This window comes from Vulpes vulpes, chromosome 5 (genome assembly GCF_048418805.1).
Source record: "Vulpes vulpes isolate BD-2025 chromosome 5, VulVul3, whole genome shotgun sequence".
NCBI lineage: Eukaryota > Metazoa > Chordata > Mammalia > Carnivora > Canidae > Vulpes > Vulpes vulpes.
Genome location: NC_132784.1, coordinates 30,237,103 through 30,261,028, shown reverse-complemented (window position 1 = coordinate 30,261,028; position 23,926 = coordinate 30,237,103). Strand labels below are relative to the sequence as shown.

The 23,926-nt window shown below is 36.6% G+C and overlaps 1 protein-coding gene across 18 annotated transcripts in view; it reads right to left on the bottom strand.

Moving 5' to 3' along the window:
• MBD5 (methyl-CpG binding domain protein 5) overlaps positions 1 to 23,926 on the bottom strand; it is a 432,006-nt gene that overhangs the window by 15,386 nt on the left and 392,694 nt on the right. For 8 of the 18 annotated variants that reach the window (XM_026008001.2, XM_072757703.1, XM_072757707.1 and 5 more), the window contains 3 exons: positions 17,522 to 17,848; positions 14,941 to 15,152; positions 9,995 to 11,203 (listed from right to left, as the gene is read on the bottom strand). In XM_026008001.2, the coding sequence (XP_025863786.1) occupies positions 9,995 to 11,203; positions 14,941 to 15,152; positions 17,522 to 17,848 (1,748 nt within the window). Of the gene's footprint in view, positions 1 to 6,871; positions 6,998 to 9,994; positions 11,204 to 14,940; positions 15,153 to 16,822; positions 17,849 to 23,926 lie in introns of all 18 variants that reach the window. The other 10 variants (XM_072757693.1, XM_072757694.1, XM_072757695.1 and 7 more) reach the window with 3 other exon arrangements.

The window sequence follows — 23,926 nt, the reverse complement described above, 5'->3', positions numbered from 1 at the left end:
ACGGAAAAATTTTGAGAATGTGCCAAAATGCCTCATGGGTAAGAAAATAAATACTAAGAAGCAAGGAAATTATTATTAACTTTTCTCTTGAAATCTTCTTGACTCATGAGTATGCTTTATAAATAATTTTTCTTTGACCTCTTCAAAATTGAGTACCCAGTAATGAGTAACAAAGGGTTTCCTTTGTCAGTTTGAAAACAAGCATGTCTAAATACTCAAGGAGAAAAACAATCAAATAAAGAAAACATTTTCCTTTTCATAATTTTTGTACTTTGTCCTAAAGGATGCAAATCTCATATTTCTATATATCTATATCTCCATTCATTGGAGACACCCAATTTCTTGTGTGCTGGAACAAGAGACAATTTTGTTCTAATAACACTTCATGGAAGCCATGAAGAAAAGTGTCTTGCTGAAATAACTGGAAAAGCTTAAGTGAGATGAATATATATATGTGTTGTTTTAAAAAAAATAGTGCCTGAGTACATTTTCACATTTCATGTTGAAGAGGTTTCATCTTGTATTTACTCACGTGAAAAGAAAAAGAAAGATATTTCACACATTACATTTCTATAATCTATCGCTAATTCCATTTATATTTAATGCCCCCCCCCTTTTTGGCAGTAGGAAGGAAGCTCTCCTATGTAATAAACTTATAGTAGGCACAAATTGGTGTAGTGGAAGATCTCAGAAGGGATTGATGCAAGCGACAGAAAGCAGATTCACAGTGAAACAAAGCAAAACATCAATATGAAGACTTAATCCACTGGTGTTAATTCTTAAACACTAAGTTAGGTAAAACTATTTTTTAAATTTTCAGTTTTTATTTTTAATTAAATAAGGAATAAGGGGCAATAAAAACATTTCTTGTGCATTTATTGTGGAAAAGGCACTGTTTCATTATGTAATATGATAATACTGCAAACTAGTATTATTTTTGTTATTTTACAGATGAAACTCAGTGATTTAAGTAACATGGCCAGCACTGAAACTCAGGTCTGACTCCAAAGCACTCAACCTCTCTCCACCACACCAACTACAATATACATTGATGTTTACAATCATTTTTTACACACACTTACACACACATGCAGATATACTAAAAAAAAGGTCAAATTATTTTAAAACAAATTAGATTCTTCCAGAAATTTAGATAATACATGCTCAAATTTATCTTTAAAAACTTTTTTATGCTTGGATAATTTTCTGAACTAATAATCTACCATGATTTTTCTTTTCATTTAAATTGCCTCTAAGGCTGTAAGGTACTCTATAATGAACTATATTATTTATAAAGGATTCAAAATGACCTTGAAAGAGAAAGCAATGATGGTGCTTTCTGAAACTAAATACAAATAAGTTACACATCACTGTTTATTTCTGATATGACAAGATCATACATATCCAGAGGTAAATGTTTAGTTTATTTTGTTTCAGAATTTTAGTACTCTACTGAATTGTGAAATATATGAACGGCGTATGTTGTTTATAGGGAATTATTCATATACTTATGCAATATTCAAGAAACTCTTTAACGATACTGCCGCCCCCTAAGATGGGATCGGAGAAGAACAAAATAAATTCAATTTCTAGTCAAATAGAAATCATATTTAATGATTTAATGAATACTCCCTCATAAATTACTTAGCTAACTTGTAAATGAAGAAAGTACCGAGAAATCAAATACATAAATGTAACATTAAAAAGGATAAACACAAATATTTCTATAAACCTTACATTGAAGGAGCAAGTAATTTAAGGTACTTAATACTGTGATCTGTAATTACAACCTTATATTCCTGTACATTCATAAGCCAGGAGTTCTATAAATTATTTAATTCCTATCCTGGTGAGAAATCAAGGGAGGACTTTATAATGTACCTTTACTCATAATCTATCCCATTTTCTCACTCTGGTAATGATGAGGCTAATAGGAATGACCAACATGGTATAACCCTCTGCACATAAATCATTTAAGATTTAGAAAAAATTACCAGAACTTATACATATTTATAGTTCAGATATTACCTCATGTATAAATATACACACATATTGGATATATTTTGAGTCCTAAAGCCTCGTTCACTCATTCACATTCTTTAGATATCACAATTCTTCACATGAATAGTCCTACAGCCTGTTCAAGCAACAGAAAGCAGATTCTGAACCCTACCTGTTCAATAGGGTTGGAAACATACCCATACACTCTTTTGGGTGGAAGTTTAAGACTTTTCTGAACAAGTCTGAATCTCTGGTTGCTTATTTTGTTCACAAGGCACACAGTAAAATTTGGCAATTTAAGTTTGATTTGGGGTCAACACAGTAGAATGTAGTGATCTTAGAAGTAACTTAAATCTATGACAAAGGGAGACACAAATCCTTCAGAGAACCAAACTGACCCTCTGAAAATGAGGTAGAGTATAATATTAGAAGAGCTTGGATCAAAGATCCTAGATCACTTTTGAATAGAGCCAATTAAGTAAAGATGATGTCAAAATTCCCCATAGGCTTTAAACCTGGTAACAGGATTGAATTTCTTGGTGATTTACTTCGCTGCTACTTAGTGGTGAGGGGAAGCTGTCACACAAAGGTCAGACAAAGGACAGAGTACAAGCCACCTCCCAGGTTTCATAGGAGAGGCAGGGCAGCTGAACTCAAGCGCCTTCTCATTCTTTACATCTTTGTTCATGTCATCAGCTCCTGTCGTTGGGGGAATGGTACTATGCAAAGAGTACTAAGCTTAGAGTTAGGAGACTGGGGTTGGGTCCTGGCTTAACTGCCTGTCACTTGTGTCCTTAGGAATGCTACTTCGCTGAGTTTTAGCTCCCTCATCTGTAACATGGGGATGGTTGTGCGCTTCTTTATGCATCACTGAAAGAATCTAAAAAGACAATGAAGATGAAGGTACTTTGTAAACACCAAATCAGTCTTTACCAAAGTGTCATTAGTGGCATGTGAATCAAGGACAGACCTTTAATATTTTTAACATTTTTAATAGTTATATATTCATATGTTTATATTAGAAAAATACAAAAAACATCATACTTAGGATTTTACGCATATTATATCTTAGAATAAGACTCAAGACATTATTTGAAAGTAACTTCAATGGTGCCTAGTTCATAATATGAGTCCAAAAAGTATTTGTTGAATAAATAAATAAATAGTAAATGAATATGAATAAAATTTTTAAATATAGTACAGGTAGCACGCAACTTTATTTCTGTTTTTCTTGGGGGGGGGGGCAGAGGGACAAAGAGGGAGAGAATCTTAAGCAGGCTCCATGCCCAGCATGGAACCCAATGAGGGGCTAGACCTCAAGACCCTGAGATCACAACCTGAGAAATCAAGAGTTGGACGCTTAACTGACTGAGTCACCCAGGTGCCCCTAAAGGAACATGCATGCTTTTTTTTTTTAATGTTTTTAGAGATAGTGGGTGTGGGAGTGGGGGAGGCGGGAGCAGACAACTTCAGTTGAAACCTGGGAAATAAAGCCCTGAAGCAATCAGCAAATATGAGGCATTTATTAGTTTCATTATTGACAAACACTTATTAAATAGTAAGTATTTAAAAAAATCTTCCACCTGGAAAAGTCCTGCTAACTTAAGTGCGATACTGCAATATTTTTTAAAAAATGGGAATTAACGCTAAATACTTTGGAGCAAAGAGTTGACTCACCTGTGACAAGAGAGGATGAACCTCATTTTCCATCAATAATACTCATGGAAAAATTCCTAAAGTGAACCCATTTTTATTTTTTCAAATGAACTAATCAAATACACATAGACAACTTTTGTCAGTGGCCTTATCTGAGGCTTTGTGTGCGTGAATATGTGTGTGTGTATGCTTCCTTTCCTCTTCACTTTGGAAACAGTGTTTTTAGGTAGGAGAAAAGTATACTGCAGGACTACAGTAAATCTATTCTAAATGTACAACATATTTTATACTGACCCACCACCCATCCTTGGAATTAAATGCTTGGGGTGAGCTCGGATTTCTAAAGCAGCACTGTTTAAAGTCTCATGTCACAGAAGCACGTACCTGCCTCAGACCTGACTCCATTTGCTACTATCCATGTGAAAACTGTACTGACAAGCTCAAGAACTCTGCGTGGGTCTTAGTTACATGTAAATGGAGACAGGCCTCCTTTTCCTCTTTAACCTTGTTCAAGGGAAGAAGGTTACCATATTCCACAGTTCGCTTCAGGGACATTCACGGTCTTACCTAAGCTTTCTCTGTTTTGTCTTTTTGCTAATATTCACATTTTTGGTCTTATTTGGTTCTTCATTGTTATTATCTCCCAAATTTCCGTCAGGCACTGACTTTGTCAGCCTGGCTTTTATCTTGCACATTACTTTTCAAAAACGATTTTCCTTCCTTTTCAAGGAGATTCTGTTGCTACAGAGCATGGACTGCCTCTGCCGTCCTACCACCCGCAATGCAGCCCAAATACTGTGGTTGGTGATTGAGTGCAGGGACAAGGATTCATTCCCAACAGCAGTTAAGGAGATATGTAAGGCAAGGGCAATATACAAAACACACTTTCAACAGAGAATTATTATAGTACCAAAGAATAAAAACAGCTAATGCTCATAATCAAGCACAGAAAGAATGTTCTTTAAAGTAAAACATTTAAAAATCATAAGAGCTCCAACTTAAGTTACACATCCCCAAAACACGATGGTCAGCTGTCTTTGGATACGCTTCACACTGTCAGAACGTGTGTGTGTGTGTGTGTGTGTGTAAGAGAAAGAGGGAGAGAGAGAGAGAGACGTACTCACCTGACATATAGAAAGTGTATTGTTCCAAAATAAGTTTGGTTATGAGTTTTAATAATGATGAGTTTTGTCTCATTTGAATGACTGACTACTCAGAGAGCGATTTTCATCTTTACCTGCCAAATATAACCACGTGAAAAAAGGCAAAGTGCGATTCTCAAGAGAGAGAACCCTGCCCGCTACTTATAAAAACATGTCTTCATTTGCTCATCTAGTGTGTCACTGAAATGTACAACTTTTCTGAGTAATCAGAGCTTTCTATCTGTCCAAGAACAGCCAGCATTTCACTGAAGAGAAACATTGCGGTGCCAATCTGGAAATAAATCCTTTCCTAAATTTGGCTCAAGTCAGAATACACAACGACTATAAGAGCAATGAAATATGAAGACCAGTGGGAAATGTCCAAAAAGAGTAAAAGTTATGTACTAAAGAAAAAGAGTTTTATTTTTTGATTATCACTTGAGTGTCAATTCTTTCAGGTTAGTTAATATAAGATCAGAGAGGGCGGATGATAATTACAAAATATATTTTAGGAAACAGGGGGACTTTTCTGACTTTTATGTAATTATTGAAACAAGTACATAAAGATAACCATCCCCCCCATAGTTGCACAGGTTTACAATGATTGCTAATTGGGGTGCCCGGGTGGCTTAGTGGGTTAAGCGGTTGACTCTTGATTTCAGCTCAGCTAATGATCTCAGGGTCCTGGGATTGAGCCCTGCCCTGTGTCAGGCTCCAGACTCAGCAGGGAGTCTGCTGGAGACTCTCTCTCCCTCTATCCCTCTGCCCTTCCTCCCCACTCTCTTTCTCTCTAAAAAAATAATAAAATAAATATTCTTTAAAAAAAAAGTGTTTGCATTTTATGGTGGATAGGTGTAATGCCAGCAAAGTCATTTCCCTTTCCAAGAATGCCCTAAGGCTGTGCCAAGATCTGGCAATGCAGCTCTCTGGCTGCGATGATGTACTGGAGCATAGCATTGAGGTCTTATTCTTGGTCACTGAAGCTTAAACTATAAAGGATTCATGGTTCAGAAAGAAACTTGCATCATTTATTTAGAAAAAGTATAAATATCTTTCAGACCATACTTGATTACAAACTGATAACCAAAGGAAAGAATGTGTTAGAGAGTGAGGAGACACTACTTTCAGGACGGTCTGATACTGGACACATAATATTCTTTAGTGTTTTACACAGCTTCAGTATTGGGACAGCAGTCTATAGGGGTGATTCAGTCCAAGTTTCCACGGATGGCTAAAAATCTCTACTAATGAATATTGTTGTGTGTGTGGAGGGAGCGGCGAGATAGGAAAGTAAAGGAAGAAAGCCTGTGTTGGTATTTTTTACAAACAATTTTGGGAGGTGGACTTCCAGGTTCACTGAATAAAGTGCTTGAAAATGCTTCTGAGTAGAACTCCTGCTTGAAACGAACCGCTCACGATAACATAATCGGATATGCCACTTGTGTGTGACGCGCTGAACTTCATCAAAAAATGGTTGTAAACTATTTGACTCATTGAATATATTCATTATAATGCTCTCACTAGATTGGAGCCTCAATCTAGTTCGTAAACCCTTGATCCATGGATAATGCATAGGCAAACAATAACTAAACTCAAACGACCACAATTCCAGAGTGGAGAAATCCAAATTAATAAGGTTGTTTAACATAAAAAAACACAGGGGCCAGGAGGCTAATTTCTACTGAGCGTCTCTCGTGTGCTGGATGATCTGTTTATGGTATATCATTTAATTCTGAAAACATCATTCTGAGAACTGAATAGTCCCACTTGAGAGGTGAGGGGACTGTGGCCCAGGGAGATTAAGACACCCACCCAGGAGCAATTAGGGAACAGACGGGGCAGGGAGCAAGCTTATGGGAGGATGCCCAGAGCCCACGCCTCTTCCTGCCACACTCCGCGTGCTCTCTAGTTCTCCGTAGACTATGTTCATACGATGTTTGATGTTTTGAAATAAAACCCCTTACGAAGCAATCTCCAAACGTGCAGAATAGTTCCAAAGGATTATTAGTAATTCTGCTACACTTGACACCCCACCAAAGACGAACAGTGCCTTTCTAAGATCATAAACTGACCAGGTCGTTGACTATCATGACAGCTGGCTGAAGCGTCATCAACTTAGGGACAGCATGGACACCTCGGCCCTCGGCAGTACTCCAGGGACAGCATTGATCTGTCAGGCCAGGGACAACCTGTACGGCCTGAAAACAAGAGAGGTGCCCAGCTTACTCTGAATTAGTAGCCTGCAATATTGCCAATTAATTACTTTTTAAACATTTTTTTGCCTGCTTCTGAAAAGAATCTGAAGTGGTTTGCTGAGAACAAAGACTGCAACAGAAAATAAATGACAGGTTCCTATGATGAGAGGGGTGGGGAGAGATTAAGATAATTGATCTACTCTAACACTTGAGTTAACATAGATTGTATCTGGAGGGATCTAACAGACTCTCCGGTTAATTTACTTTGTGGACATGGAAATAGTATGAACAACTGAGAATCCAGAAAGGTCTACAATGATAACATATAAGAAAATTGTTTACCAAACCTTTCCTTCTGAGATACTACAAAGATAAACACTAGGGGATGGGGTCCCACATTTCACATTGGCAAGGTGGAATTAATTAGGTTTTACTGTTAATAAACACATGGTTTATGGAGTCAGTCTCTATCTTTGTCTCTCGACTTTATAAAACGTCAGCCATTGCCACAGCGTAGAAGAGACCCTAATGCACTGCTTGCCTTTTTAAAAGCAGAAATCTGATTATTCATGCACAAGACTTTATTTACCCAACATTGCTGAGGACTTAGGGATTCTATGTAAATCATATTTACATCATGACTGGTTGGTTCACCGGACTAAGAGTACGAATTTTAAAAACGTTTTTTGCTGGAAATCTTTTCAAATAGATCACGCTTTGTCTTACACAGCTATTGAACATAGTTTAAATTTTTCTTGATGAAGCAGGATTACCAAGACATCAAGCAAAGGCCATCTGGCTTGAAGTCAGACAGACTTGTGTTTGAAATTTCACCTTTTCTGGTCTTATAAATCGAGAACACTGTTTGGCTTGCTGGGCATCATTAAATAAGGTATGAGGAAGCCCTTCCTTTGTTTTGTGAACCACAGAAGAAAAAAAGAGTGCTTGTGAAATAGTACTTTATTTTTTTAATGTGCAAATGTGAGTAGGTCCTGGAAAGACCAAGGTTTTTAAAAATGTTAAGTGCCCTAGAGCTTTTAAGGCTGTTATACCTTGCTTTCTAATGACAGATAAATATTTCATGTGTTGTCATTAATAATGTATTATATGTTTTCAAGTTTTGTACCTCTAAATGTGGGCTTGAAATTATTTTTTTGAATTACTAAAAATATTTTTAACGTATCCTGATATCAAGGTTTTGATATTCAGGTTGTCAGAATGCAAAATCACAATGTCAATGTCATTTGGTGGCGAGGGGAGGGGAATATTTGAGTTGACAGAAATAATTTTATGCTCCCTGTTAGAAATTCATCTATTGCCTATAACAAGGAAGAAGATTCTGGATTTTTTAAACACTTAACTATTGTATAGTGAGTGAAACCCAGTTGCTTATTTAAATGAAGCAACATAAATGTTTCTTGGACTCATAGATAATGATTTTTTTTTTTTAAGTGTATCTCCCCACACATCAGTGAGTAACTCAATCCCAGGAGTTTTGCAAACACAGACTAATCAAAAGATTAGGACCATTGTTTAATGTGAAATGTGTTAAAAGTACATGCCTTTATTCTCCTGAGGACATAAAAAGATATTTAGACAAGGCATTTAGGACAGGAAGAATGTTTCCAGGAAAGGGAGGCTATAATCTTTTCTTTCATTAAGCTTTTTGTAAAATGGCACCTAAAAAAGACTTGGTTTCATTTGCACAGAGATTGTAAAACAGAGCAGTGTCTACATCTTATATTTGTAGCAGTCCATTTATATCCTAAAAGCCCAATTTTGCTGTTTCTAATTACTTTTTGAATAAACTGTCAAAAATATTTAGGTTTATCAACCTAGAGAATGTTTTGTCTGGGCTCAGAGAGATTAGAGAATAAAATGTTTTGTGAATAGGGGTATGGAATTCATTTTCTTATCAAACGTAGAAACACTATGCCCAGAGCGCACCCTGACAAGTATATATTAGGCATTATAAGCGATGGGCTTAAGGACCTCCTGGTCATTTGGAGAAAGACAATCTTTTTATTGTGCTGGCAAAAATGTTTTTGGTTTCCTGCCATTAAACCTAAGTGCCAGTGGAGGTTTGAGCAGAGTTAAAATAGCTTTATACAATATACTCTTTAAGAGAATACCATATATATTTGTTAAGAGTAGTTTTTATTTCCTAAGGAGATGAAAAATTATGTTTCCTCATCATATGTGGGGAATGTGCATAATTATCTCCTCCTGGTCAGATATAAATTTTTCTATCCGCTTTAAACATTCTGCATGTTTCTCGCCTAGTGAGCCAATTTATCAATTGTGAGGGGGGAGGGGGAACCCAGAAGACCCCTACTAATTTCTTCTAAATTGAATAGTAGTTTCATGGAGAAGTTTTCATTTAATTTATATGATCAGATTGTGTTAAGTAGAACCAGACGGTGGGGTTAAACATTTCCATATGTTATAAAGGCCCAGAACTTTTCCTGAAAGGAGACACCATTCTGAATACAGACATTACCTGCTGCTTCCAGAAATGGCTGCAATTACACCCGGGTTTCACCCTCTGCTCAGCTCTATGCGGCTCCTGTGAGCGCACGGAGGAGATGCTGTCCCCCAGCGCTTCCTGTTGCCCTACCTCTGCCATGCTGCTGGACTTCAAAGGCCACCAGATTTTTTCCCCCAGTCCTTGCCACTTGCCTTCATCCTCTGTGTATGGAATGAAGAATTAAGTACATACAGGGAAGGAAGGCAGGATTAAGAAAATTCTGGAAATCTGGTTCCTGGGTTAGAGGCCCTAGTGGGATCTCTACAAACACGGCACAACTCACCCCTTGATATGACATTTTGGTGACTATAACCATCCCCTCTTCATTTTATGCTCCAGAAGTTTGTGAGAACTTAACGAGTCATGAAGAATCCTAATTTCAAATCCAAAGAATCCAAAGTGACGACAACAAAAAATAACAATTGATATCTGAACAAAGGTTAGTATTTGACAATGGATAAAGATTGGTATACCTTCCCTTCCTCGGGGCTTTGTTGACATGAATTGTGAACGTCGTCTTCTCTTACTAATTTTCCAGGCCAAGAAGTAAGTCCTTTGATTTGGCCCCAGACCAAGTCGCCAACGTTGAACGTCCTTGGCCTATAATGTATCAACTCATTTGAAGAAGGGGAATCTGGATTCCTTAGGTCATCTTCACTACTAATGCTTTTAGCATCTGAAGGGCTAGGCACACACCCATTAATGCTTTTGGCATTAAAGTCTCCATTGTAATGGATGTAGTCTTTGACTAGAGAATTTTCCAAACTATTTGAGGAGCTCGGAGACTGCTCCTCTAGGACCAGGTCTTGTCTTGTGGTACTCAGCAGCTCTCCAAAGCCCCGACTCTGTCGAGGTCTGTTCCCATTAATGTGTGCACATCTTTCCACAGTGTTCTCTAGTCTCTCCTTAAAACTCATCATAGTTCTTTTGTAGTTATTATACCTGAAATTTTCCTCCAGAATTTTATCCCCTTGACAGTTTCTTGGTGGTAACAGTACCGGGTGCTGTTCCCCAGGCAGAAATGGCAGTGTAGAGACATTGTTGGACCTTTCGTGACAAGGACTACTGTGGATATGGCCTGGATGATCTAAAAATTCCTCACACTTCCACCTGTTTCGCTCCCCTCCAGGGCTTTGCTCCCCATCCCACTGTTTTTTGGATGTGTGGCAACTTGCTGACTTGAAATATTCAAACCCATCTCCTTCATTTGAGTTTTTCCCATGGTCCAGATTCCTGGGCAGCCGAGCCCCTCTTGCATTCCTCAGCCTACCATCATGATCAACACTGCCCATGTTTCGTCCATGAATGACCGCACTGACAGCACTGGGGAGACTTAACGGGTCACCAATTGAGGCAGTGAAGGCACTCATGGCACTCAGAGCTGGAATGGGGCTGATCTGAGTTGTACTGTTGACTGCAGTGGTGATGACAACCTGCATTCCTTTGCTGGCTGCATCAACAACTGCTTTGTAAATGGCATCTACAGAAGCATCACCTTGGCCACCCACAATGAGGCCATCTTTCACCTGCTGACCAAGAGATGGGTCAATCCTCGGTTGCAACTCACAAGATGTATCTTGGAAAGGTGGAAGTGTAGTGTTTGGATTCTCAGGAAGTGCCGTGAGCCCCGGCTGAGAGCTTATTCTTTTGTTTAGGAGAGCTGCATCTTCCTGCATTCTCACCTTGAAGAAACAGACAGGAAGCAGTGAGAGACAGAAAAGTTTTTAAAGACGTCAAAGAGAAAGACCATAATTTTAAGATTTACCGAAAGGCAAACAAATATAACAAGGAGAGAAATATAAAGAAAGAACAAGGCTCAAAATGTAATAAAAAGTCACTCTGTATAGTAGAGTTTATGTCTTGATCATACTTGGGTAGTTTCTTTGGTTGAAATTATTTCATACATTTGTTTTAAAGAACTCATCACTGGGGCGCCTGGGTGGCCCAGTCAGTTGAGCGTCAGACTCTTGGTTTCTGCTCAGGTTGTAATCTTGGGTTCTTGGGATCAAACCCCTGGTGAGGGCTCTGTGCTCAGTGGGGAGTTTGGTTCTCTCCTTCTCCCTGTGCCCCTCTCCTTGCTCATGCACTCTCTCTTTTCTCTCTAAAATAAATAAATCTTAAAAAAATAAAAATAAAAGAATGTATTTCTAAAATAAATGAACAAATAAATAAAAAATAAAAAACTCATCATTACCAAACATTCTCTAGAAAAGTTAAAGGTGAGTTGGTTGGACACAAACTGTTTTCAGGTAATGACTCCATGTATTTAAATGTCATTACAGGTTCTGCAAGTTGGGTTTCAGAGAGACCATCACCAGCACTGCTAAAATTACGAAGGGAACCAGATTTTGGAAAGGAGTTCTAATTCACTGATATTTCTACTGAACTACAACATAAGCTAAAAGAAAATTTTCTCTTTCTCTTTCTTTCTCTCTCTCTCTCTCTCTCTCTCTCTCTCTCTATATATATATATATATATATATATACACACACACACTTTTTTCATAACAATAAAATATTTCTGATATGACATTATATTTCTGAAGACTTCAGATAAAGCAGTGACACCTACTCTTCAATCTTACCAGGCTACTGACTGGGGGACACCACCATGCGGTCAGCAATGACAATGGCTCTCTATAGAAGTGATTCTTAATTGGGAAGAGGGGAAGGAAAGGGATGCCCAGCAGGTAAGAATATCAATGGTCAGCACAGGAAGGATGAATGCACTTTGAAAAAGTCCCCAAGGTTATTCTAATTGCACCAACCCCACCTAAAAACTGCTGCTCCAGACCCTTGCTACTTCGGATTTCCTCTTCAATGATTTCTCCCTTCTTGTCTTCACATCTTTTCCCACTAAACCAGAATCTGGGATCCATCAACATATCAACCACTCTCTTGTTATTCTCCCCCTGTCTACACCTACCAGATAAAATCTCAATGTGGGATCAATTTAACTGCCCTTATCTATATCCAGTGAGAATGCTGAGTATCTGTCTAGAAATTTAGGGCTTTCAACTACAGCTGGGGGCTTATTGTTTCCATCAATTTGATGATCCTCAAGTTAGGTATCATTCTCCTTCACAACTGTTCAAATCTTTATCCACTTCTTCAAGCTGGTTGTTACAGCATCTCCAGCACTATTCTTAGTGGATAACCCTTACTTAACAGAGAAAATGGAGTTCACAGGCTAAGAATTCTCATAGTTCTTATACTCTGCTACTCCCTACCCCCTGGCAGCACACACTTTGCAATTATACACGCCTCACATCCTGCCCTGCTTCCCAGTGTTAAGAGGGGCCTCTTGTTTTCTGAGGGTAAGTCCTCTTACTTATGCTCTGATTTCCAAGGCACTCCTCAGGGATTTTGCCTCATTTGTTATCCCTTCTCTTCATTATGTTCAATCTTTTCCACACTTTTTCTTTTTCTGCTCTTAAATTTTTCTTTTTTAGCATACAACCATGTGCATAGCTTCCATATTTTAAAAGCTTGCTCATACTATGTCTGCCTTGGGGCACCACCCTATTTCTCTTATGTTCTTTATGGTTAAGTTTTTGAAAGACTAATCCACACTCTTTAATTCCCAACCTTTTCATCCTTCCATTCACCTTCCATCCATCCTACCACTCCACCAAAACTGCATTTCACCGTCATTGACAATGTCCTAAATCTAGTGGGTTCTCTTCAGGCTTTATCTACTTGTTTGAGATTTTCAGTGACATGGCTGAGTCCTTTTCTTCCCTTCTAAATTATTTTATTACACAAGATGTATATGAATATTTTCTCATTGTCAGAAAAAGATAAAAACGTTCTTTGTCACTCCTCCCCACCCAAACTTGACTCTCGCATCCCACTCTGATTCCAGTCCCTCTCTCAGGAGTAATCAGTGCTGGAATGCATCCTTGCAGACACTTATGTTTAATACACTAAGGTGTGTAGGTACATACCTAGTTTTCTTTCCTTCCTTCTTTCACATAAATGGTAGAGTATTTTAGTATTGTTCTATAATACCACAGTATTAAAGTCTTGCATTCTTGTGGATCTTTCCATATCAGTTATGTAAATCTATCTAAACCTTTTAAAATACTTGACAGAGGGCAGCCCAGGTGGCTCAGCGGTTTAGCGCCACCTTCAGCCCAGGGCGTGATCTTGGAGACCGGGGATCGAGTCCCGCATCAGGAGCCTGCTTCTCCCTCTGCCTGTGTCTCTGCCTATGTCTCTACCTCTCTCTCCCTGTGTTTCTCATGAATAAATAAATAAAATCTTTTAAAAAATACTCAAAAGCCAGATATATCATGATATATTAATTATTTCCTTACTGATGGACGTGGCTTCTAATTTTTGCCACCACAAATCATGTTGTAATGAACATTCTAGCCTGTGCCCTTTTGTTCACAGTTGAAGATTTCTCTAAAATAGATACAAAGAAGTTGAACTTCTGCATTAGAGGATATGTATATTTAAAAACCTGATAAACTATCAAATTACCCTCCCAAAGAACTATATCAGCATACAATCAGACCAACAGTATATCTGAAAGGATCCATTTCCCCACACCACTCTCGGCAAGGGACATCAATCAATCTGATAGACACATTAGTGTTGTAATTTGTATAACTCTGATTACTCTTTTCATATGTTCATTAATAATTTACTTTTCATTTTCTGTGAATTTTCTGTTCATATCTATTGCTCATTTTTCTAATCAATTATCTTTTTTTCTTCCTGATTCATAGGAGCTTTTTTTCTATAATGAATGTCAATTATTTGCCATTATCATGCAAGTATTTTCTGCTGGGTGCCACTTGTCTTTAAGTTTGTTTAGAATACCCTTATCATAGAGAGAATTTAAAGTTTTATATATTCGACCTTATTACTTCTTTTCTTTTTGACTTCTTGATTTTGTGTCTTACTGAAAGAACCTTCTCTACCTCAAGATTATTTTAAAAATACTTCTATATTTTCTCTTTGTATTTATTAAGCATTACTCTTTCCATCTAGTTCCTTAATCTATTAGGAATGTATTTAGCTTGTAGAGCTAAAGGAAGACTAAGTGATGGAAGCCAGGAAGGGCGGTGAGGGCTGGGGCTGGCGCGTGAGGCCAAGCCAGCTGGTTAAAGATATGGATTTCAATCATGAGAGCAATGGAAACCACAAAAGGGTTTAAGAGGATCATGTGATCAGTGTTTACTATCAGCTCCAAAAGGACCACTGAGATGTCTCAGACAAAATAAAATAATCTTCACGCAAAAGACTGGAATGTTTAACAATATTCATTATTGGGAAATAATAGTAATTGGAGGTGAGAGGGCACATGACTTCCTTCTCTGGTCTCTTGCCTTCAGTTAAGCATTTTAACAGACCCAGACATTGCCTACACATTGTTTACTATTCAAGGAACCCAGGGAAGAAAGAGTACCTGAAAGTTCTGAAACAGACAAGCCATGGGGTTACTGTTGGCCGGGCAAGGAATTGTGGGCTGTCCTTGAAATGCCTGCAGGTTCTGGTACCCTTGAAGAAGCTGCTGCTGCTGCTGCTGATTTGGAGGAAACATCTGATTGTTGTTTAACAGCGACTGCAGATGAGTCAGTTGATGGTTATTCAAAGTATTGTTTATTGAGGACATGTCACCTATAGTTTGAAAAACATAAAATGTAAGTCAATGTGACTCTTTGGAGATCCTATGCCTCTCTTTGTACCTGAGGATCCCTGAAACAAAAACGGAAAACTAGACTTGACATGGTCATTGTTTTCTCTTTTTCTCCTCAACGTCCTACTAAGTGGTAAATAAAGAGGAGTTTTATTACTCAATTTTATCATTCATAATCAGTTTTTTAATTTTATATTCTGGAGACACTACTTAGTCTTTGCTCTATCCCTATACATTGAGTTTCAGTGTTACATAATTCCTCAAAACTGTTTTTGTTAGAGCACTTGAAACTAAAGGCTGAAATTAGCCCTAAAATGTTTTAGTAATCATAAGTATTTGAGCAAACTATTAAACTATTTGAGCAAACTATTATGAGTGGGTCTCAATAGGCCTTGTTTACAAAATTTAGTTCTCAAGGCACGTCATCAATAAAATAAAAAATAGAAAATAAAATAAAATCAGATTTGGCCTAGAAATACATATTTTGTTTTTAAGTAAAAGGTTTACTATAAGTAAAAGGTTGGTTACCTAAAATTAAAATCATAAAGAAAGCTAACAATACAAAAGAATTCATTGTCATAATCATTAAAATAAATGTTACACAATCAGACGGGACTAGTTAATAACTAAGTTTATACTCAGAATTCAGGTTTAACTTGTTTGAAATTTTATTGAAATTATCTTGAAGACAATGTCATTGTAATTTGTCTTGTAACTTGAAATATGTAAAACTGTAATGCTTTTTAAATTATTTAACTGTTGATTTCAATGCCAAATAGAACTAGAATAAACCATAGCAACTAGTAAACTATATAATTAATAAACTATATTCTAAAGGTGTCCATAAAGCCTAAAAACATATTATTCATAGTTTTTTACCTATTGAAGATGGCCTTGTGGCAATATCAGGTATATCTGCCTGTTTCCAGACTTTATGGACACCATTTCTGTACTTAATATTACAGTTACCTGCATGAGTCAGTTGGATATACTTGACATTATTTTCTAACTTTTTTGTGATAGAATAATCTATATGAAGGATTTTGTTTTTAAGCCACAAAGTTCTAAGGAATTATACTATCTGAGGAAATCTAACACAGCTATTGAGACTGTTTCTTTGAACTTGGGCAAAGTTTATCTTTGGATATTTTTATGCCCTGTTTCTCATTTTGCTGGATAAGCATTTAGTTTTGTTTATTTAGGGATCACCTGGAAAAAACACTTCCTCAAGCTGTTTCCATCCACAGTGCAGCTGCTCATACTAACCCTGTGATGCCACACCAACTAAAATTCAAGTAAAAGTTATTTTTAAGATGGACCTGTGCTTTATTGTTTGAAAAATAAGACTCTACTTGGCTTAAGAGAATGATAGGTAGGTTAGGGTTAAGTGGCATCAGAATCAGAAGATCAGAGAAAAGCAGATTAGAATGATATTTAGTACTGCTAGAATAGGGGAAAAGGAAAAAGTCATTTTCATGTTTGTATAACTAGGGATGTGTGTGGGTGTTATTATATTTAGTTCCTTAAGCAAGCTGTGACATAATAAAAACATTTTTTAAAAATAGTGTGACAAAATGGAGTTTTTAAAAAGGAGAAAATAGAATTAGAAAAACGTTTCTTTTGTAAAAATTTGTGAAAAAATTTAACTTACCAAGCAGACCTGTCCCCAGTAGAGGGTTAAGTAGCTGTGGCAGCACAGAGTTACTGTTGAGTTTAGCTGGACCAGGTGTATTCCCAGCATTATTAGATATATTCAGCAATGTTTCTGCCATTGACACCACTGCTGTCCCACCAAGTGTTGAGACAGTCAGTGCTGCCACTGCTGATGATGTAGTGGTTGTGGTAGTGGTTGCCTGGGAGGAAGTTGCTATGGAAACCTCTGGATGATTAGCGGTGTTGGCCGATGCTGAGTTCAGGACACCTCCCAACAGCTGGGGATTCAAGGCCATTAATCCTGAGGCCCCAGTGACAGCTGGGAGGAACAGGGGGTTAAAAGTAGTGTCACTGCCTGCAAAGCTTGGTAAAGGGTTCCCCAGGGGGCTGGTTAAAAGGGTCTCAGCTCGGCTGTTCTCTGACTGATTGCTTGGCAAATGGTCTGGTGGGGCTGTCATCTGTGTTAATGAGGGTAAAGGGGTATTTTGCTGTTGCAAAAGATCTGAGATGGTCAGATTGAAAGATGGCAGGGGAAGCATGGCAGCTGCTTGGGCTTGGTTCTGAAGCAGGGCTGCTAAGAGCTGAAAGTGAACAGGCTGCAATACCTGCCCATCCATGTCACCGGAGAGAAAAGCTAAAGCAGCGTTTACATTCGGGTTGAGAAAACCTAAAGGGTGGAGGTTGATCTCAGACTTGCCTTCTCCTGCTGAAGGCTGGAGGATATTTAATAGATTCTGGTTTAGGAGATGCTGTTGATTCACTGGCAAAGAGATAGGTAGAGAACTGAGGAGGCTGGGGTTCAAGGGGTGTGGAAGATGGTTGTTTGAAGTGCTGTTGGATGGAAAATGAAGTGCGTGCTCCTGGCCAACATAAGGAAAATCACTCCCAATAGGCAGCTGACTCTGCAGTGGGTTTCCAGCTGCGGTGGTAACTATGACGCCATCTTGAAGAACAGATGTTGTCTTTGTGATGGCAGGGTGGTTGGTGCCAGCTATGGCTATGGAGGATGATGGTCCTGAACCGCCTAGAATGAAGAAGGAGAAAAACCAACCGCTTATTAATTACGGATGCCAAGGAAAACGATCCCATACAAATACATTAAGATACATTTCAGTTAATTCATTACATGTCACCTTTGAGGATTTAACTCAGATGAATTGTAATCAGAGAGGAGTTGAAATCTGTTAATAAAACTTAAATTTAACTTTATACTTCCTAATCTACTTTGAGAAAATATATATTGAAGAAGTTTAGAAATATTAAAAAATATTAAGAAATAGCTGTTTCTAACAAATAGCTTGTTTTTCACAAGCTGGACAGGTGAAGAGAGGGAAATCTGTGTTGTAGTTCATTCAACTGACTAGATAAAGGAAACAAGCCTTTATTTTTAGAAAGATACTTTTTCATTTAAGAAAACATTTTGGTCTTTATTTATAATACTGCCTCTTGATTTTAGTGAAAAAAAAAGAACCTGGAATATGCATGAGACTACAAAACAGAAAATAAAAAAATACTGATAAAGAGAACTATTAATATGTTAGTGATAGTGCTTCAGGCCTTTCCCACCTGTATGTTTATACATATGCAGACATATATACATATATTATATATTTTAACAAAAATGGAATCATGCTTCGTAACTTTTTTCTTTTATCAATACATTATTGTGTTAACTTCAGACCATTTTACAACTATCATCTATGAATATACCAAAATTTAATCAATCCACAGTTGAGGATATTTGATTGTTTACAATAAAATTACAATTACTCTAGTAAGCAACAGTATGATAAACATTCTTAATTTAGCTTTGCCAATACACTCAATTATTTTCTAGGGATAAATTCTTAAAAGTGGAATTCCAGGGATAAAAGGGTTTACATATTTTTAAAGCTTTGGATTCATATTCTCAAACTGTCCCACAGCAAAGTTGATCAATGCACATTCCATTAACATTTTTATAAACAGTGTATGGCAGTGTTCATTTCTAACCAACACTGTATTTTATCATTTTTTTAAATCTTTGTCACTCTGATAGCATAAAGATACTCTGCACTTAGCATTCCTTAAATCAGACCAAATGCTACCACCTAAATAGCATTCTTAATCTTTTTTTTTTTTTAGCATTCTTAATCTTGAAAGTCTTATGCTTGAGTGAAAATTCAAGAAACTTAATATTTAAAAATATAAACTTTCAGTTGTTTATTATAATCCTTTTAGTTGTTCTCACAATAGAGATAAGCTGCACAATAGAATTACTACCTGGAGGACTTTAAACAAACAAACAAACAAACAAACAAACAAAAACAATGCCTGGGCCCTATCCCAGATAAGTCGAAAACTCATCTCTTGGGAGTAGAGCCTGGGCAGTAGTATTCTTTGAAATCACCCCTGGTGATTCAGATGCACAAGAGATGGGGTAGGAGAATCACATTCTGTTGAAAAGGAACCTACAGTCATATTTTTCATAAAAGGTCTTTCTCTAAAGAGATGCATTATGTAACATATGCATTGAGCAAATACTGTTACAGGCTTATGCATTTAACTTTATATTAAACATGTATATGATGTAATGAACAACATCAGTGTTATTGAAAATCTAAAGTAATTCTAACACTGTACTGCTGTGCTACGCCATAAAAAACTTTATATTTGATCATGTTACCATTGAGGCCTGTCCAAATACAAATACACAGAAATGTTCCCATAGTTGTTGTAGTATTGCAAATATAATTTTATATTCTTTTTGTTTTCTTCTAACAGAATAACACCAGAATTTTTCCTTTTTTTTTGAATTTTTCCTTTTTGATATACAGACATTTCTACTAATATTTTTAACCTTGTAACATACGGATTGATCATATTTATTGAATCATTCTGATAAAGTTTGGCATTTATATTTTCATTTTTTCATCATTATATGTAACACAGGTATGAACATCTTCCGGCATATGATACCTTGCTACTTTTGAATTTTTCCTCAGGAAAAACTGGTATGAGTGGCATGATTGTTGTGAGAATCAAAAATAGGTAAGTGAAAGGCTCGTAATGTGTAAAGTCTGTACAAGTAAAAGGAGCAATCATTGTCAGCATTATTATTTACATTAGTAATTGTAGTTAGTAGTGGTGATATAGTAATAGTAATAAGAATACATCAGTATAATCCAACACACCTTCTAGAATATCGCTATATTGCACGACTGCAATTTTTTCCAGGTGTCAGGTCTGTTTTTTTAAGTTCTCCATATTTCATTTCAAGAATGAGATAAAAAACCCTCTGTTTAAAAGTATATAAATATTTATAAAATATTATTATGAAACAATGACTATGTTCACAAAGAGCAGAGTAAGAACATTTCGAATGTTGAAGCAGGCATATGGTGTACAATTCTTTAAATGTTAATTCAGATTTGTAATAAAACAATCAACACCTTAAACATTTCATTGCTTCTGAAAATTAGCTATTTCCATAAATAGGCACTATGCTTTATTTGCATTTGGAAACCATTTTTTTAAACAAGGTAATAACAACTCTTATTTACTGGTAATCACTATCTGTGGCCTTTCTCCTCATCTGCTAACCAATAATGACATATTTAAAGGTACAGATCACCATTTCTCTAACCGCAGTCAGAGCATACATTTTCAAAATACTCTATCAAGGCTTTGTAGATGTACGGTTTCCTTAGAGGTTACTGTCATTCATATTTTTGTCTTTTTGTTTTTATATGAGAAGCATCCATATTTAGGATTCAAGAAAGTAGCCATTTGGGGACATTATTCTACGAGTTCTCTATTTAAACATTCTTGAGGAATGACAATAAAGAAATATGGTTACTCTGTGTGTATTTTTGTATTACAAACAAGAAGGTGGTGAACATCACAAACTTCTTAAGGGTAATATGTAAATCAAGGCCTATTTTTTATTTTCTCCAATTTTCAACAACAAACAAGAATGCTCTGTTGAACAAAAGGATAGAAATGGTGATACAAAACAATGAAAACAAAAACAGCATGCTGCCCTTTTCTTGCAGAAAGTCAGAGTTTAGGAAAAGAGATAAATGCACAAAACTCCCAGTCCTTCTTTTTCCTCTCTCAAATACACATTTATTGAGAGCTTCTATGGATCAGGAAATTTTAAAGCTCTATTCATACAGCTCGTGTAACTGATAGTGCAATATGCTAAGAGATTTAACAGGTATATAGCAAGAGGACAACTATAAAAGTGAAGGTGTAGGGTAAACTAAGTGAGTGGTAACATTTGTTTGGGGATTTGAGAGTGGACAAGGAGATAATAAAGTGCATGGAGGTATGCATCCTGAAAACAAACAGATGTGACTGAAAATATTGTAAGCTGCTTTCCACACACCTCTACCCTCCCACCATAGATAGACAAAGTAGCACAGAAATTCGAAATCATCTTTCTAAACCCTTTAAGGCAAGGATCACTTCTTATTTCCAAGGCCTAACGTGGACTTTAACACCTAGTTGGTATTCCAAAAATGTTGGTTGAATCAATCTATTAAGATTAAAAAAAAAATCTGCCTTCAACTTCTAGAAATCAGAGCTTTTGATGCTGTGTGTGTAGCATGTGTGTATGGGAAGTAAGGGAGAGAATACCACCCATTTGTGGAGAAAGGGAAAATTGACTCTCCAGTGTTTGTCCACAGCTGGGAGATAAGAGACAGGAAAGAAGATCCTTAGAAGAGAACAAGTTACTTTAGACTCTCATGTGTTCCAGGCAGTTAAAAATCCTCTTATGGAGGAAAAGGTCCGTCCCAAAGTACTCTGAGTTCTTCAAGCCACTCAGTAATGCTTAGGGTCATCCAGAGGACCTTGGATTTTTATATCTGGAGCAAAATTGGAGATTGCTTATTTCTGAACCACTTAATCTTGAATAGGCACTCTGGCAGACCTACTTCATAGTTCTGCATAAAAACCATATGGTCTCTTGAAGTATGTGGGGAAAAATGTTTTCTTAGAGCTGAATTTTTTTTTTCCAGCCAAGATGTTTTTGTGCTTAAACTAATGAAAGGGACAGTTGCTAAATTTTTTTTTTTTTTTTTAAAGCAAACTATTCACAAAACATTTAGCAGTTTAACAACCAAAAGGCAGCTGGGGCTTGGAACAAGTTAGTGAGTTGGAGAAGTCCTTTAATGGGAAAAAATGATTATTTTACACCAGCCAGCAGCACCATAAACTGGCATAATCTCTTTCTCATTGTCTGTTGATTTTAATGAAGCCGAGATAAGACTGGAAAGCCACCCAGATAAACTTTCCTGGTGTGAGAGCATGTGCCCTAGACACCCAATCGGAGATTGAGATAAACCAGGACAATCAGGAAAGGACAGTGGTGGCTTGCCCAGTGGGGTAGATTTCCAGATATAAACAGTACTCTTTGTCCACACATGTAATTTGATGTGTGTCAGTGTATATGTGTCTGTACATACCGAAATAGCACCACTAAACAATTTTTTAGGAGTTTTAAATGATTTTTTTTTATGATTACTAGTTTATTTGTCTCCTTAAAAAAAACTTGCTTTTTAAAACAAGGCAAAATCTACCTCTTTAGACTTATTTCTCTCATCACCGATATTCTTTAAGAAAAGTCATTGTTCATATTATCCTAAACTCTTCTATGGTTGGCTCTTAAGTATTAATATTGCTGGACATGTCTTTGTATGGGCACAGATTTGACAAGTACACAAATAAGTGTTTTAAAAATGTCATTACACCAGTTTGATCTATATTTCCAATTTAGAATAAAAATGACTTTATGTTAGAAAATTTTTTCTAAGTGAATATGCCCAAATTCTAAGTTGATATACCCAAATACTGATTTATATTCATAAAAATTCAAGAACTAAGAAATGAGTCATATAAAAGATACACCTTCGCCATTTGACCTTTATCATTCGCTTTGGCAAGTATACTTTAAATGCAAACAAGGTCAATGGTAATCCTTAATAAAAACGAATGCTTGTAGAAGCAAGGGAAAACATCATATTCTAGTGAATAAATGTAACTCACTTTTTAATCCCATGAAAATAGTAACATTTTCTCCTCTATATTTAAGGGATTGATTAAAAAAAATAGATAACTTGTATGAGAAGTCTACATCTTCCAACAAGATATTATTTTAATGGCATGGTATATGTATTTACAAAAATACATCAATTTCAATCCATGTGCTTTGGATCCTGATGTAAATTCCTAGCATTCCTTTACCAGAAGTAGGCAGGAAGACCTACGGACCAGTGGCTGTTTGTTCCCTAAAAGGAAGGGAGGGAGGGACCCCAAATCAAAGTGCTCACAGAAGAAGAGGGGGAAGGGATCCTCGGCAGTATCTAAGGAAATGCTCTCCACCCTTAGCAGGGCTAACCTGCTGGGAAGGAGGAAAGCTGGTGGAAGGGATGCAGCTTGAATATTGGAATATGTTTGAGTCATCATGACTGTATCAAGATCAGTCTTGTGTTGGTAATGGCGTCAGACAAAAAAAAAAAAAAAAAAGAGACAGATGTGATATTTTTTTTTTTTTGCTACTGATCATTTCTATTTCTTTAACACAGAGAATCACTGCAAAAACTTAAAATAAATGCAAAAATGCTTGAGAGCTTGAGATTTTCCATTGTTTACTCAAGTAACAAAAGTTTTTTTTTTTTTTTACAAATCCTTTTTATCACATTAAAAAAATACTTATTGTAAGGAAACAAATATTGAGAAATGAGGTTAAATCCCTTGCTTAGTGAGATTTCTGCTCTCTGAATATGGGGGTAGAGTCACAATTAAAAATTAAAAAAAAATGCTTCAATATTCCATTCAGAAGTTTTCTCACCTTATGTTGTTTAATGAGCAGAGTAAACTGAGTTTCTAAGTTATAAATACAGTTAACTTTGAATTCTTCCATTGTATACTACTTTATCTGTAGTGCTGTAAGTGCTTAGCACATACTAAGTGCTCAATAATTATTTGCTGAGTTAATTACCTTAGGGATATTCTAAGACAGTTTAGGCCTATTTGGGGCTGCAAAACCAACTTAGAATGCCCCAACCATTATATTTTGATAAATGAAATAGAAAAATAAAAGAATATATTGTATAAC